Genomic DNA, 16,142 nt, shown 5'->3' with positions numbered 1-16,142 from the left:
CTGATGCCTTTACGTTTTCTTGTCAGACCTCTGATAGACCTTTGTGTAAGGTATATGAAGGTAGTACATCCCTTGCCTCTACTACATTGCAGGTTCTTTAGGCCTCTCCTCTTACCCTAGATCTCACCCTGGAGGGAAGCCTCCCACAGAAAGGTCCATCTGCTGAGTGAGGAACGTGGTGGCCGCCTCCTAGAGATTTAGAGGCATTGCTGTGAAGAACTTCAAGAAAAACTTAATAAAATGTTTAACTGATATGGGCTGCTATTGCTATTAGAATTGTTATAGCACCAAGTAATTATATTTTTTTTAATAACCCAAACTTGTTGCCTCCTCCCTCCAATCATGCTGTGTGTTCCTTGTTGCTGAGTTAGGTCTCTCTGTTATTTTTCACAGTATTTTCAAGATCCCCTAGATATCTGTGTCCCTCTTTTTCAACCCATAAGTTCCCGGAGTGAAGCTCTGAGATGCTAACCCTGTTTTTAAGGGGCTATGATTAATTTTTCCTGACTGCTGTGCAATTCAGTGTCTTGCACAGGGAGCTCAGGGTTGGTAATTACAAATGGAAGTCCCTCTAAATCCGCTGCTACCAGATGCACTGCAAGTCTCATCTAAAAAGCTCAGAGCAAAAGGACATTAAAATGAAATTATAAATCACTGTAGAAGGCTTTGATTTGAGACTGCGGATGTCGTGGCTGAGAGGTGCCTGACAGCTGAGCCAGCGTCATATAGATGGACGATGGCCGCTCCAAGGAGAGGCTGATGTGGAGATGCACTCAGGATTCAGCTCAGTGGAAAGGAGATGTCCAGAAGACCCTGACAGAGAGAGAGCACAATAGCTGGGCTCTGTGTGGCATGCGCCCTTGATGTAAATATAACTCTGGAGAGCACATGGGCCTGCTCACTACTACCCAAGGGCTTCTTTCTGTGCCAGACCTTGAAGGAACGGCTCTCGGTCATCCATGGAAGAATGTATTTGCAGGCCCCTGGTTGAGGAGCCTCATTTTATTTGCCCCCTTTATTTTCATTGTCTCTAATGTCATTCAACCTACTTTGTTTTTGGAGTTGGATTTTGTGGTCCAAGTGCTCGTAAGTGTTGGTCCCCGCATTCTTTTCTGCCTTGTGGACAACCGCATCTCCCCCACCATGTGTACCCCCCATGTAGCTGCAAAAATCCTGACTACGCCTTACTCTTCCATCTCTCCTCAATCTGGTTTTCCCCATGGTTATTCACTTTGTTACGATCTTGGTGTCAACTGCATGGGGAAAAGACTTCAACTCACTTAGCTTCTTACAAGAACAACCTCCAGACCTCCTTCCACCAAAGTTAGTGAGGCTGTAAAACCTTTCTCTGCTGACTGAAGTTTGGGTTACCGCTGCTTTCTTGGAGGGCCAATGCAGTCCTACCCCTGATGTGTTGTGCTCTTCCACTCACTCTAGAGCAGAGCTTTCCAAACTTTTCATGTTGGTGACACACTTTTTAGACAAACATAATTTCACGACACGGTAATGCGGTCTACTAGCAAACCAGAGGTTAAAGGTTAAACGAATGAAATGTATTTTGACAATTTATGTATGTTTCCTTAAATATATACATAATAAAATGTTTCACGACACAGCCTATCTTGTGAAAACCTCTCATTTATATTAAAAATATATAATATTCCAAGATTAATGTTTTAATTTATGAGTAACAATAATAAAACAAAGTTATTGTGTTATTCAATTTACCTCTTTAATGAGATATATGAGCTTGATGGGATGAACACAGCTTTTGAATATTTGGTGTTAATAAAAAAGTCCAAAGGGTCTTCTGCGTAATTTTAAAAAGCTGGCCAGTTTCACACTATATAATTATTTGATAGCTTCATTCAACTAATTCTATATGGCTACGAGAGTGAAGTCTGGAATTTATAGGAAGGGACAGAATGTCAATATAAATCCTGCACCTCCAGTTCTGTAACTCTGTGCATCCACTGAAATTCCCCCAAACAATGGAACTTGGCTGTTTCCCTTACAGCTCATCATACTAAAGATATTTTCAAATGCTGGTGTCACCTACAGTAACAGCAGCACAAACACCTTCCACTGAGGCACATTGTGAACTAACACAAAACCCCACATAAAAGACACTCAAAATCTATACTGCAATCCCATTGTAACATAACAGTAATAACACCAAGAACTCAAACAACAATAACCCTACCTGTGAATAAGCAAGGGTAAATATTACACTGGGTCCTCGAATGCCAATACACCACCTACTGAGGAAACAAAACAAACCAGATTGCTATAGATCCCTATGCTAGCAGAATCTCTCATGGTCACATCCCCTACTGCTACAACTAGGTATAGGATACCATGTATAGTGGATTACATTCAGTCCTGAATACTAGAGTCTATTATAGCCTTATGTATATATCTGTATATTATTTATTTCTGAGACTAAATACTACCTATTTCTATGCTAGCCACTACTCTGGCTTTTCCTCCTCCCAGTTCAAGTACCCCTGTTTATTGTAACTTTTCACTCTCTCCCTCTCTCCTAGCCTATTGTTCACGAAGTTGTTAATTTTAATGTTATTGCACCACTGTTTATTGTAAACCGATACGATATGATTGGTATCATGAGTGTCGGTATAAAAAAGACCTAAATAAATAATAAATAAAATCCACAGAGCAGAGACAGACCCTCACCAAATACAGAATACAAAATAAAGGAGCACAAATTAGACAAAAACTGAAATGGAAACCCCAAGAAGCCAGACTCTGTATTAACAATGGAAAAACAGAACCACCATTCCTCATAAAACAAATAAAATCAAGAAACATAAAGCATCAGTTATAATAATAAAACCATACTAATAAAAGAATATTTTAAAACTACTAATAAATAGAATTTCTATTAATTAAAATCATTTACATTTTTTACAATTTCCCAAACACCAATAAAATATTTCAAAACAGCACATATATCAAATAACATTCAATAATTAAAACTAATAAGGATTTTAAAAAGCCCCTGCTGTCCATACGTGGGAGCTCTTGATTTCCAGTCACCCTGATATTGTCGAGGATTAGGAGGTTATCCTCTCTCACACATACTCACATGTCCATTCTCTCTCACACATACACTGTCACATTCGTGCTCTTATACCCACCATAACCTCTCGCTCTCACAGACACTGACACTCTGAGGCTCCTAGACACACACTCCCCCTCCACACACACTCTTACTCCCCTGGATTTTCTCATACACACTCATGCTCTCACTCTCTCTGGCTCCCTCACATACACACAAACACACACAGCCTGGCAAGTTCCCATTCATTCTCACACAAAACACACACCCAGGCAAGCTCCCAGTCATTCTCACACACTGAAACTGACCCCCAGGCAGGCTCCCATTCATTTTCACACCACTCCCTCACCATCCCCCAGGCATGCACACATTCATTCTCACACACACACATACACCACACACAGGCAGGCACCTATTCTCACTCATACAAACCCCAGGAAGACACCCATACATTCTCATTCACAGACACACCCTCAGGCAGGCACCCATGCATTCACAGACATACACCCCCAGGCAGGCACCCATCCATACACATGCACACACTAAAAGCAGACCCCCCTCTCTTTCTTTTGCCAGCAACCTCGGAGCCTCTCTCATTCCTCTGCTGCCGCATGGCTATTGGGGAGGCGCTGATTGCTGCTACTGGTGCTGAAGCCCATTCTGCTGCCGCCTCTGTGCAGGCCCCGTGGGTTTCCACTTCGTCCATGTTGATCTCGTACATTGTGAGATCCGCATAGAGAAAGTGCTACTCTTGCACATTCCCAAAGATTACATGTGCCAATCATTAAAAAGTAATTTTTTATTTTTTTTTTACCTTTGCTATCTGATCTTAGTTTTCTAATCGGTTGGTCACAGGCTTTTTTGTTCCACCTTCCCTTTCTTATTTTTTTGCCAGTTCCTTTCATATTGTCTTTTTTTCTATTTCTTTTCTCTCCATCTATTTTCTTCCCTCAAACACAGTCAGGTTCTCATTCTCACATGCTTTCTCTCTCTCACACACACACACAGACTCTCTCTCTCATACAATCATTCATACACAGTCTCTCTTGCACATGCTGTCTGACTCTCACACACCCAGGCGCTCTCTCACTCCCACATGCTGTCTTGCTCAAGCACAGGCTCTCACTGTCACATGCAGTCTCTCTCACACACACACAGGCTCTCACATGCTGTCTCTGCAAACATTCAGGTCCTCACTCCCACACACAGGCTCTCAACTCACTCTCACACACGCGCACAATCTCTCAACTCACTCTCACACACACGCGCACAATCTCTCAACTCATTCTCACACACACACTCTACGGGCCCTCAGCCTCTCTCTTGCCTCTGGGCCTCTTCTTCACGGGTTGCTGCAGGATGGGCTCGGTGGCGGCCCTGATCTTCTCGGGCCGATCCGTGGAGGCGGCGGCCCTGATCTTCTCGGGCCTATCCGTGGCGGCGGCGGCCCTGCTACCAGGCCACCGCCTCTTCTCAGCTGAACAGAGCCAAACATCATCTATACCAGTTCAAGGAATCATAGCAGTGATGCCAGAATTACCCCAAGAGGTTACATTGCTGGAGAGGGGTTTTTTTGCCATACTGGGTCAGACCAAGGGTCCATTGAGCCCAGTATCTTGTTTCCAGCAGTAGCCAAACTGGGTCAAAAGTACCTGGTGAGATCCCATACGGTCAATTGATTCCATGATGCTTATCTCAGAGATAAGCAGTGGATATCCCCGTATTTCTGCTTATTGCTTTGAACCTGCATCGTGGCTAAGTATTTCTGATTATTCTTGAAGTTGTGTAGAAAGCTTCTGTGCCTATTTATAGTGTGTTTCATTTCTTTATAGTAAGATATTATTCCAGTAAGTTCATTGCTGTTTGCTTGCACAGTGCTTACTGCTTTGTATTTGTGCAGAAAGCCTCTGTGCCTAATTCCTGACTGTTTTAATTTTCTTTATAGTAAGATAATAATTTTCTAGTAAGTTAAATTGCTGTTTGTTGCACAAAGTTAGAACCCCCCCCCCCAACAAAAACTCTCTCCAGCTTGTAAACTGTTATAATCTCTCTGTTTTGGGGTTAGCTGGCAGAAATAATCTATTCAAACTAAAATATTGGGGCATAAAGACTGTTTTTTAAAACAATTGACCAAAAAGCAAAGATAACCGTCCAGAAGTGCCCTGCTTTACCCAGCTTGTCCCAGGCTTAACTGTTTAACTCCCACCCACCCTACCCCTCTACCCACCCACCCCTGGGGCTTGTTTTCTAATAAAGACTGCCTAACTTGCCATAGGCAGCGACATAAATTAGTACATTGGTAACAGTCAAGGACATACAAATCATAAATTACCAGAATGAGGACTATCCAATGTAACTGCTGTGGAGCCTTTATTCTGAGGGAAAGCATCTGGAAACTTAGAGCTTGCCCAATTTGTGCACAACTCTCTTCCCTGAAAAAGGAGTTGACTGACATTAAAAATCAATTAGCTTCAATTAAAAATAATACACCCACATTGCATTACTCAGAAAATAATTCCCCAATATCACAGAAAAACCAGGAGTCAAGAAAAGGAAATTCATTAGGCTCAGGAAGGACCCACAGTCACCCATTCTTGACAGAAGAGCAGTCAACAGGTATACCCCGCCACTCGAACAGGTCATTAAGAAACTCTTTAAAATCCAGGAATACAGTGGGCTCTGGTAGAATTAGACCTGTGATGAGGAGACACACCATGTACCAAATGCAAAAAGAACAAGCCTTCTCTATATTAAAAACTGAAGAAGTTCATGAGAAAAACATTGAAGTGTTACCAGAAAAGAGGGAAAAAACACAATGCATGCAGTATTTCAGGATCCATAACCAAAAGAAAAATCTAATTGAGAGGAATAACTCTGTCAACAGTGGCACAACTACAAAAAGAAAGAGTGAAGTGAATAACAAATCTCAACTAATATCTTATAAGGAGTCCAGGAAATGCAATAACCTTAAAGAGAGTACCTGGAAGGTAATGACCACAAATGCTCATAGTTTGGGAAATAAAATCCCAGATCTGCAGGCCCTAATGGCTGAGGCAGAATTAGACATTGTTGCTATAACAGAAACATGGTTCACAGAATCTCATGAATGGGATACAACAATACCAGGCTACAACTTGTTAAGGAAGGACAGAAAGGATAGAAAAGGGGGAGGTGTGGCTCTTTGTCAGACAAAAAATCCAAGCAACTGAGCTACAAGGAAGTTGGGGTAAGGAAGAAGCTCTATGGCTCGACTTAAAAAAAGATGACGGAGCATCCATTTATATTGGAGTGGTTTACAGGCCTCCAAACCAAAAGGAAGAGCTGGACAGAGAGCTGGTTGAAGACATCCATAAGATAGGTAAGAAGGGAGAAGTGGTGATCGTGGGTGACTTTAATATGCCAGATGTAGACTGGAAAATCCCATCTGCAGAAACTAAAAATAGTAGAGCGATAGTGGATGCCATGCAAGTATCTTTGTTCAAACAAATGGTGTTGGAACCCACGAGAGAAGGAGCTATACTCGACTTAGTGCTCACTAATGCAGATAATGTCTCAGATGTCCAGGTGGGCGCCCACCTCAGCAGCAGTGACCATCAAACGGTATGGTTTAATATCAATAAAAGAATAGGGAAAAGAACCACAAAGACCCGAGTTTTACAGTTCAAAAACACAGACTTTGAGGAAATGGGTAAGTACCTGGAGGAAGAACTAAAAGGATGGGAGAACGAGAGAGATGTGGATCAGCAGTGGACCAATCTAAAAGGAGCAATCACCAAGGCAACTGCTCTATATGTTAGAAATGTAAAGAAAAGCAAAAGGAAACAAACCTATCTGGTTCTCAAAGGAGGTGGCTGACAAAATTAAAGCTAAAAGAACAGCATTCAAGATATATAAAAGATCCCAAAGGGAGGAGCACAAAGAAGCATATTTGAATCAACTGAGGGAGACAAAGAAATTAATCAAGTTGGCAAAAAGTCAAGCGGAGGAGAGGATTGCCAAGGAGATAAAAAATGGTGACAAAACATTTTTCAGATACATCAGCGAAAAGAGAAAGGTCCAAAGTGGTATAGCAAAATTGAAAGGTGGTAATGATCAATGTGTGGAGAGTGACGAAGAAATGGCAGAAATATTAAACGAATACTTCAGCTCTGTGTTCACTAAAGAAGACCCTGGAGAAGGACCATCTCTACACAACAAGAAACTGGAGGGAAGTGGAATAGATGAAAATCCTTTCACAGTAGAAAATGTGTGGGAAGAGCTAAAGAACCTGAAAGTGGACAAAGCCATGGGGCCTGATGGTATTCATCCAAGGATATTGAGAGAGCTCAGAGATGTTCTGGCGGCTCCACTGTGTGACCTGTTCAATAGATCCCTAGAAACGGGAGTGGTGCCGAGTGATTGGAGAAGAGCGGTGGTGGTCCCGCTTCACAAGAGTGGCAACAGGGAGGAGGCTGGAAACTACAGACCAGTTAGCCTCACTTCGGTGGTGGGAAAAGTAATGGAGTCACTGCTGAAAGAGAGAATAGTGAACAATCTACAGTCCGGAGAATCGATGGACCAGAGGCAACATGGATTCACCAGGGGAAGATCCTGTCAGACAAATCTGATTGACTTTTTTGACTGGGTAACCAAGGAATTGGATCAAGGAAGAGCACTCGATATCATATACTTGGATTTCAGCAAAGCTTTTGATACGGTTCCGCACAGGAGACTGGTGAATAAAACGAGAAGCTTGGAGTGAGTGCCGATGTGGTGACCTGGATTGCAAATTGGTTGACGGACAGAAGACAATGTGTGATGGTAAATGGAACCTTCTCTGAGGAGAGAGCGGTTATAAGTGGTGTACCGCAAGGATCGGTGTTGGGACCGGTCCTGTTCAATATCTTTGTGAGCGACATTGCGGACGGGATTGAAGGTAAGGTTTGTCTTTTTGCGGATGACACTAAGATCTGCAACAGAGTGGACACGCCGGAAGGAGTGGAGAGAATGAGACGGGATCTAAGGAAACTGGAAGAGTGGTCGAAGACATGGCAGCTGAGATTCAATGCAAAGAAATGCAAAGTCATGCATATGGGGAGTGGAAATCCGAATGAAATGTATTCGATGGGGGGGGGAAGGCTGATGTGCACGGAGCAGGAGAGGGACCTTGGGGTGATAGTATCTAATGATATGAAGTCTGTGAAACAATGCGACAAGGCGATAGCAAAAGCCAGAAGAATGCTGGGATGCATAGAGAGAGGAATATCGAGTAAGAAAAGGAAAGTGATTATTCCCCTGTACAGGTCCTTGGTGAGGCCTCACCTGGAGTACTGTGTTCAGTTCTGGAGACCGTATCTTCAAAAAGACAAAGACAAGATGGAAGCGGTACAGAGAAGGGCGACCAGGAAGGTGGTGGATCTTCATCGGATGACGTACGAGGAGAGATTGAAGAATCTAAATATGTACACCCTGGAGGAGAGGAGGAGCAGAGGTGATATGATACAGACTTTCAGATACTTGAAAGGTTTTAATGATCCAAAGACAACGACAAACCTTTTCCGTAGGAAGAAAATCAGCAGAACCAGGGGTCACGATTTGAAGCTCCAGGGAGGAAGATTCAGAACCAATGTCAGGAAGTATTTCTTCACGGAGAGGGTGGTGGATGCCTGGAATGCCCTTCCGGAGGAAGTGGTGAAGACCAGAACTGTGAGGGACTTCAAAGGGGCATGGGATAAACACTGTGGATCCATAAAGTCAAGAGACCGCCAATGTAGAGTGGGTGGCTCACCAGAACGATGGCTACTGCCCGGAGACAATACCCTTATTAAATAAACATACAGATGCTTACTGTGACTCCAACATCGCTCTAAGCTTCAACGGCAAGAGGAAATGTGGAAAAAAGGATTTGCAATCACAAAGAGGGGAGTAGCTGGCTTGTTACGGCGGTTACTACCCCAAACCAAATAAGCCTAATACTTCACTTTCCAAGCATATACAGCATAGTTCTCTGCTTCAACGGCAGGGGAGAAGAAAAGAGGGTTCGCACTCACAAAGCGGGGAGTAGCTGGCTTATTACGGCGGTTACTACCCCAAACCAAATGTGCCTGATACTTCGCTTTCGATGCATATCCAGCATGGCTCTCTGCTTCATGGCATGGGAGAAAGGCTGATACATCAAGCATTTCCAGCATAGCTCTCTGCTTCAACAGCAGGGGAATAAGAAAAGCTGAGGCTTCACGCATATCCAGAATAGCTTCAACTGCAGGGGAGAAGAAAAAAAAAAAAAAAGATTCGCACTCACAAAGCAGGGAGTAGCTGGCTTGTTACGGCGGTTACTACCCTAAACCAAAAGGGCCTGATACTTCACTTTCAATGCATAACCAGCATGGCTCTCCGCTTCAACGGCAGGAGAGAAGAAAAACAACCAATAGGGGCTGTATGACATAGTCTGGGTAAAGGGAATAAACATGGGTGTAGCTTGCTTATTGCAGCGGTTACTACCCCTACTACCCCTAACTAATCAAGCTAGGTATTTCACTTGGATGCAGCTCCATCACTGCTCTCTACATTAATGGTGGGGGTGGAAGGGAAATAGAACCAAGAGTTAAGAGAAAAAGATAAGTATGAGAGAAAAAAATGTGTGAAGCTTGCTGGGCAGACTAGATGGGCCATTTGGTCTTCTTCTGCCGTCATTTCTATGTTTCTATGTTTCTATTCACCTTAATGGTTTATGGACATGTCCTTCAGGAACTTGTCCAAACCTTTTTTAAACCCAACTGCACTGACAGCTTTTATCATATCCTCTGGCAGTGAGTTCCAAAGCTTAATTATGTGTTGAGTCAAAAAAAATTTCCTCCTGTTGGTTTTTAATGTACTACTTAGTAAGTTTGTGTCCCCTAGTCTTTGTACTTTTAGAAAGAGTAAACAACCAATTCAATTCTACTCATTCCACTCATTATTTTATAGACTTCTATCATATCTCCCCTCAGCCGTCTCTTCTCCAAGCTGGAGAATGTCTGTTTGCAAGAGCAGTTTCAGGTTATATTAATCAACCATGCTTCTTTTCCAGTGACACTGTTTTAAAACGGCAGGATCATGACAAAACTGGATGTAGTTTTTCTCATGTGGAGGGCTGGAAGCGAAGGTTTCTACTCTGTAGAGTGACTTAATTAAGGACAGTGTCATGCTTCGTCATTCAAATAAGAAACTTACAATTTATCAGTTTTTGTGGAAGTTGAGGGGTGATTCCGACAGAAATGTTACAAGTATTTTCTGCTGTGTTATGCGTCCCTGTGGAGGCCATGCCACCAGTCATCAAGGTCTATTACATACATAAAGAGATTACTTTTTGTGGACTAAAAACGAACGTGTTTCTGGATTTTCAAAAGAAATTGACAAAGATAAGGCCTGCCTGCCTGCCTGCCAGCAGGTCATCTTGGATTTTCATCTCCAGTTTCTTTGCATGCATATTGTGCACTTCATCTCCGTTAGAGGCGGCCTTGGGAGATTCTGCAGTTCCAGCAGCTGAATTGTCTGTAATGTGAGGGTGCAGAAAGTCATCTGGGGGCTTCCGCTGCCCTTTCCTTTTTTTTTGCATTTCTTCGTGTACCTCTACTTCCCGCCCGCCCCCCCTTTCTTTTCGTAGACCTAAATATTGATTGTCTGACATCTAATCTGTAACTTTCCTGATTATTTGCTATATCAATTCATTATGATTAAAATGTTTTTGAAACATTTGTGAAATACTTAAAAAGAAGAACAAAGAAATGCATTTGCAGAGCTTTGCAACATGGCTTTCTAAGTATCTGCTAAAATAATGAATCGAAGCCAGTGAAGTCTTGGTGGGCTTGTAAGCTCAGGTCATGGTCTGATTTTCCTTCTTTTTGGCTCTTTAGCTACATGAAAGCAACTATGATGCTGGGAAGGCCCTCCAGCGCCTGGTGAAGAAACCTGTGCCCAAGCTGATAGACAAGTGCTGGACGGAAGATGAAGTGGTAAGAGGGGCTTGGCTCACTCTGACTCTTTTATTCTCTGCTAACTGCATTTCCGAGAATGACATGAGTGATGTTTTGTTAGCTGTATAGATTATTAGAAAGCTTGGTGAGTAAGACATGGAAAGGACCTGCATGTTGGCTTTTTTGTTGATCTTGTATGAATCATAGAGAGATGACGCGGGCCTGTACTTCAGCAGATTCTGCATTGGCTTGGGCCTGATATGGAGAGCAATGGTTGTACGTGTGGGTAAGTGACATGGGGAGGGGTTTGACTGTGGAAGTGTAGAAGAATCGCAGCAGGGCTAGGCCAGTTTGGTCTTTTTGTGCCGTCATTGACTCAGGAAGCAGAGCTGTGACTGAAGCATTCCCTCCCGGGTCTGCACTACCACAGTGTGTCACTTACTTTCTCACACATTAGGTAGGGCTGCACACAGCCTGTCCCCAGTAAAGGTCAGTGTGCTTGCTTGTTTATTTATTTAAAAACTTTTATATACAGTCAATCTGTATTTTCAACCATAGCGGTTTACAGCGAGTGTTAAAAAGAAGATAATCAAAAAATACAATAATAAAATAACTAAAAAATATTCAGTAATGTCCTGTAGAATAAATCAAGTTTAAAACTAAAGTAGCTAAATTAAATCAGCTTAAGCCGAATTAGGAAACAAAGAAAGTGAGCACAGCCTGCTTACCGAGCAGAAATGCTGAAACCTGTTGCCTGAGTTTCCTTTACAGCAGCACTGCAGGCCGTGATGTGGGAAACCTCTGCACTCCTCCGTACTTGTGCCCTGCCCTATGGGAAGCACCAATTGCAGGCTTTTTATTGCTGTAAAGTTAATTCCCTTTTTTGAAACATCTCATAAGTAAATGATTGCAGAAAAAGACTCTGCTGTCTGCACTGCAAGGACAAATCCCGGCTCTCAGTCACAGTCTGCTGATTCTTCCCCCGTTTCAATGGGGCAGTGCTCATCTGGGTCCTGTACAGGGGTTCAATAATTACTCGGCACCCAGGACCTCCCATCTGCAGAGGCGGAGCGGCTGGAAGCTGCGGTTGCGTATGGGGCGGGAGCCCTCTATGATTTTCTTAGGGTACAGGCTAGAGCCATGGTCTCGGCGGTGTCGGCCAGATGACTTCGCTGGCTGCGAAATTGGGCGGCGGACTCCTCTTCTAAATCGCAGTTGGGCACTCTCCCCTTCAAGGGTAAGTTGCTTTTTGGCGAGGACCTGGAACAGCTTATCAAATCCTTGGGCGACAACAAGGTTCATAAACTGCCCGAGGACTGCCCTAAACAGGCCAGGCCATTTTTTCCATCGCGCTCTCGCTTCAGGGGGCAGCACAGATTCAGCAAGCTGAGAGGAGCCTTCAAATGGAACACCTCCACTAGATCTCAAGCACGGTCACATTCTTTTTGGGGACGACAACCCTTCCGAGACAGCTCCCACCAAAGCCCCGCCACAAAGTCCTCGCAATGAGATACGGCCGGCCCATTCCTCCGTGCCAGACTTAGGTGGTCGGCTGTCCCTATTTCTCGAGGACTGGGTCAAAATTACTTCGGATCAGTGGGTCCTCGAGGTGATCGAAAGAGGCTACGCTTTAGAATTTGCTCGGGATCTCCTGGACCTCTACTTAGTCTCTCCCTGCGGAACTCAGAAGCGGCCAGCAGGGTGCCAGACTCTTGACAGACTGCAGGCACTCGGAGCCATAGTCCCGGTCCCTCCATAAGAACTTCGTTGTCCCCAAAAAGGATGGCTCTTTTCATCCAATCCTGGAACTCAAGAGAGTCAACAAGGCACTCAAGGTTCCTCACTTTTGCATGGAGACCCTGAGGGCGGTCATAGCGGCAGTTCATACAGGCGAATTTCTTGCCTCCCTCGATATGACGGAGGCCTACCTTCACATCCCAATTCGCCAGGAACATCAAAAGCTTCTTCGTTTCAGCATTCTGGGACATCACTGTCAGTTTAGGGAGCTCCCATTTGGCCTTGCCACCGCTCCACGCACGTTTACCAAGGTCATGGTGGTAGTGGCGGCCTTCCTCCAGCGGGAGGGAGTCCTAGTCCATCCGTACCTGGATGACTGGCTCATTCGGGCAAAGTCGGAGGGCCTGTGCGTGGCAGTGGTCAACCGGGTCTTGTCGGTCCTCACCTCCCTCGGTTAGATAATAAATTTTTCAAAGAGCAACCTCAAGCCCTCTCAAGTACTCAAATTCTTAGGAGCGCGCTTCGACACCCGCTTGGGCAAAGTGTTGTTACCCGAGGCTCGTGCGCTCAAGCTTATGGATCAAGTTCAACATCTGTTATCTCTATTGGTTCCCACGGCCTGGGACTATCTCCAGGTTCTGGGTTCTATGGCTTCAACTTTAGATTTGGTTCCTTGGGCTTTTGCGCATATGCATTCTTTACAGAAAGCTTTGCTGTCCCGCTGGAAGCCAGTCTCAGAGGAATTTCAAACACCCCTGCCGCTCTCCAATGTGACCATTGCCAGCATGCAGTGGTGGCTCTTGCTTGCTCACCTATTGAAAGGGATGCCCCTGCAGACACCTTAGTAAATGATTGTAACGACGGATGCCAGTCTTACCGGCTGGGGAGTGGTGTGTCAGACTCAGTCTACCCAGGGACGTTGGTCCCCAGTGCAATCCCAGTGGCACATCAATTGCTTGGAGATCCGGGCGGTCTGTCTGGCACTCAAGGCTTTCCTGCCCTTGATCCATCGCAAGGCAGTGTGAGTCCTCTTTGACAATGCCACCACGGTAGCCTATATCAATCGTCAGGGGGGCACCAGAAGTTGTCCGGTGGCCCTGGAAGCCAGCAAACTGCTCTCTTGGGTGGAGCATCACCTGGATCGGCTGGCAGCCTCTCACATTGCGGGGCAGGAGAATGTTCAAGCCGACTTCCTCAGTCGTCAACGTATAGACCCCAGAGAGTGGGAATTGTCCGGGGCAATGGATCTGATTGTGCTCAAGTGGGGGGTCCCCCACTTAGACCTGATGGCAACTCTGAGCAACGCAAAGGCTCCCAGATTCTTCAGCCGCAGAAGGGAGCACTGCTCAGAAGGAGTGGATGCCCTGGTTCTCCCTTGGCCTCACAACATCTTTCTCTGTGTTTTCCCTTGGCCTCTGGTGGGAAAGGTACTCCGAAGAATAGAACTCCACAGGGGGCCCATCATTCTAGTAGCACCAGAGTGGCCCTGGAGACCGTGGTACGCGGATCTGGTGAACCTCGCGACGGACGGTCCTCTTCGCCTCGGTCATCTCCCAAATCTGCTCTGCCAAGGTCCAGTATTTTTCGATCAGGCGGATCGCTTTTGTCTAGTGGCCTGGCTTTTGAGCGGCAACGCCTGAGGAAGATGGGGTATAAGGAGGAGGTTATATCTACTCTGTTGTGGGCCCATAAGACTTCTACCTCTCTTGCTTACGTTCTGGTATGGAGCGTGTTTGAGAATGTGTGTTCCACGTCCGGTGTCTCGACGTGTAAGGCCCTGGTGTATCCCAGGTCCTCTCCTTCCTACAGAATGGTCTCTCCAAAGGCTTGTCTTTGAATTCCTTGCGAGTGCAGGTTTCGGCTCTCTGTTCCCTCTTTAGGTAGTATTGATGGTTACGCGGTGGCGGCCCATCCGGATGTCGTTCGTTTCCTCAAAGGGGCCAAGCATTTGAATCCGCCTGTCCGGGCTACTTGTCCTTCTTGGAGCCTTAATTTGTTGCTTTGGGTTCTTTGCGAGGCACCCTTCGAGCCCCTAAGGCGGGATACGCTTAAGGACCTCACCCTTAAGATCGTTTTTCTAGTCTCTATTTGCTCGGCCAGGAGAGTGTCCGAGCTCCAAGCCTTGCCTTGTAGGGAGCCTTTTTCTTCGCTTTTCTGATTCAGGTTTCTCCCTCAAAACGGTACCCTCAGTCCCAACCTAGCCTATTTTCTTTCTCCCTGACTTCAATTTACCATCCCAGTACCCCCCCGCTCCCTCCCTTTTCCCCACCTCTGTACCTCCCCTAGCCTCCCCCTACCTCGCCCCCCCACCCCACTAACAATTTCTCCCTGAAAATACTTTCACCATATGTACCCGGTTCCCTCCACCCCCTCCTCTCCCTACCCCCCCCCCCCCCACACCAGATTCTAATCGTACTTACGTGCACTTGCACCTGTCCTACTGTAAATAAGTTTCATATGTTAAGTGTCTCAAGTGCACATGCCCCTTAACTTTGTATATTAGTTCATTTTGCATATCTAATCCTAATCGAATGCAAATAGCTGTAACGCTGCCTGTTGACTCTCCTCTCCTGTACTTTTGTATATCATCCAGTTAACCCCCTCCCCTGTTCATTGTAATTTCCTTTCTCAGTTATTTGTAAACCGACATGATGTGTCCTACGAATGCCGGTATAAAAAAGTGTTTAAATAAAATAAATAAATACCCTCCTTTTTACCAAAGGTCGTGTCCTCTTTTTCATGTCAATCAGTCAGTGGAGCTTCCTGCTTTTTCTCCAGAAGACATTGCGAGTACGCCTGGCGGTGACCTACGGCACCTTGATGTAAAGAGAGTACTACTGCAATACTTACAGGTTGCAAATGAATTTCAAGTCTCTGATCATCTCTTTGTCTTATGGAGCGGTCCAAATATTTATTTATTTATTAATTTATTTAGAGTTTTTTTATATACCGAAGTGTAGCGCTCTGCCTTCACTCCGGTTTACAGATGAACAACTCATTACATATAGCGAACGATGTAAATGGGCAACATGTTAACTAAAAACGCAACAAAAACATAGTAAAAAGTCAAAGAAAACAGGTCATACAGTGTAAAACAATATCTAATCAGAGTAAGAACGAGTATTGCTGCATAAATTTCGTGAAAAAAAACAAGATAAAGACATTGAGTCTCAGGTGTGTTAGATGTAGGCTTAGCCAACACCATCTGTGAATGTTTGTCTGTATATCCAGGTTTTGAGTTCCTTTTTGAACAATTTTATGTCACTGAGTGAGCTCATTTTAATCTGGTAAGGAGTTCCATGCTGTCGGACCCGCAATGGAGAAGGCTCTGTTCCTAGTATTGGAGTGCTTGGCTGAAGGAAGAGAGGGTATGGCTAGGTGCAGTTTGCTTG

General features: G+C 44.8%; 1 protein-coding gene across 1 annotated transcript in view; it reads left to right on the top strand.

Moving 5' to 3' along the window:
• The window catches only part of RERE (arginine-glutamic acid dipeptide repeats), a 296,711-nt gene that overhangs the window by 236,311 nt on the left and 44,258 nt on the right, over positions 1-16,142 (top strand). The window contains 1 exon segment of the mRNA XM_029579229.1: positions 10,954-11,052. Coding sequence (XP_029435089.1) covers positions 10,954-11,052 — 99 coding nt within the window.

The sequence above is a fragment of the Rhinatrema bivittatum genome, chromosome 15, assembly GCF_901001135.1.
Source record: "Rhinatrema bivittatum chromosome 15, aRhiBiv1.1, whole genome shotgun sequence".
In the NCBI taxonomy this organism is placed as follows: Eukaryota; Metazoa; Chordata; class Amphibia; order Gymnophiona; family Rhinatrematidae; genus Rhinatrema; species Rhinatrema bivittatum.
Note: the sequence above shows the minus strand (reverse complement) of the source record. Positions and strands in the feature narration are given on the sequence as shown.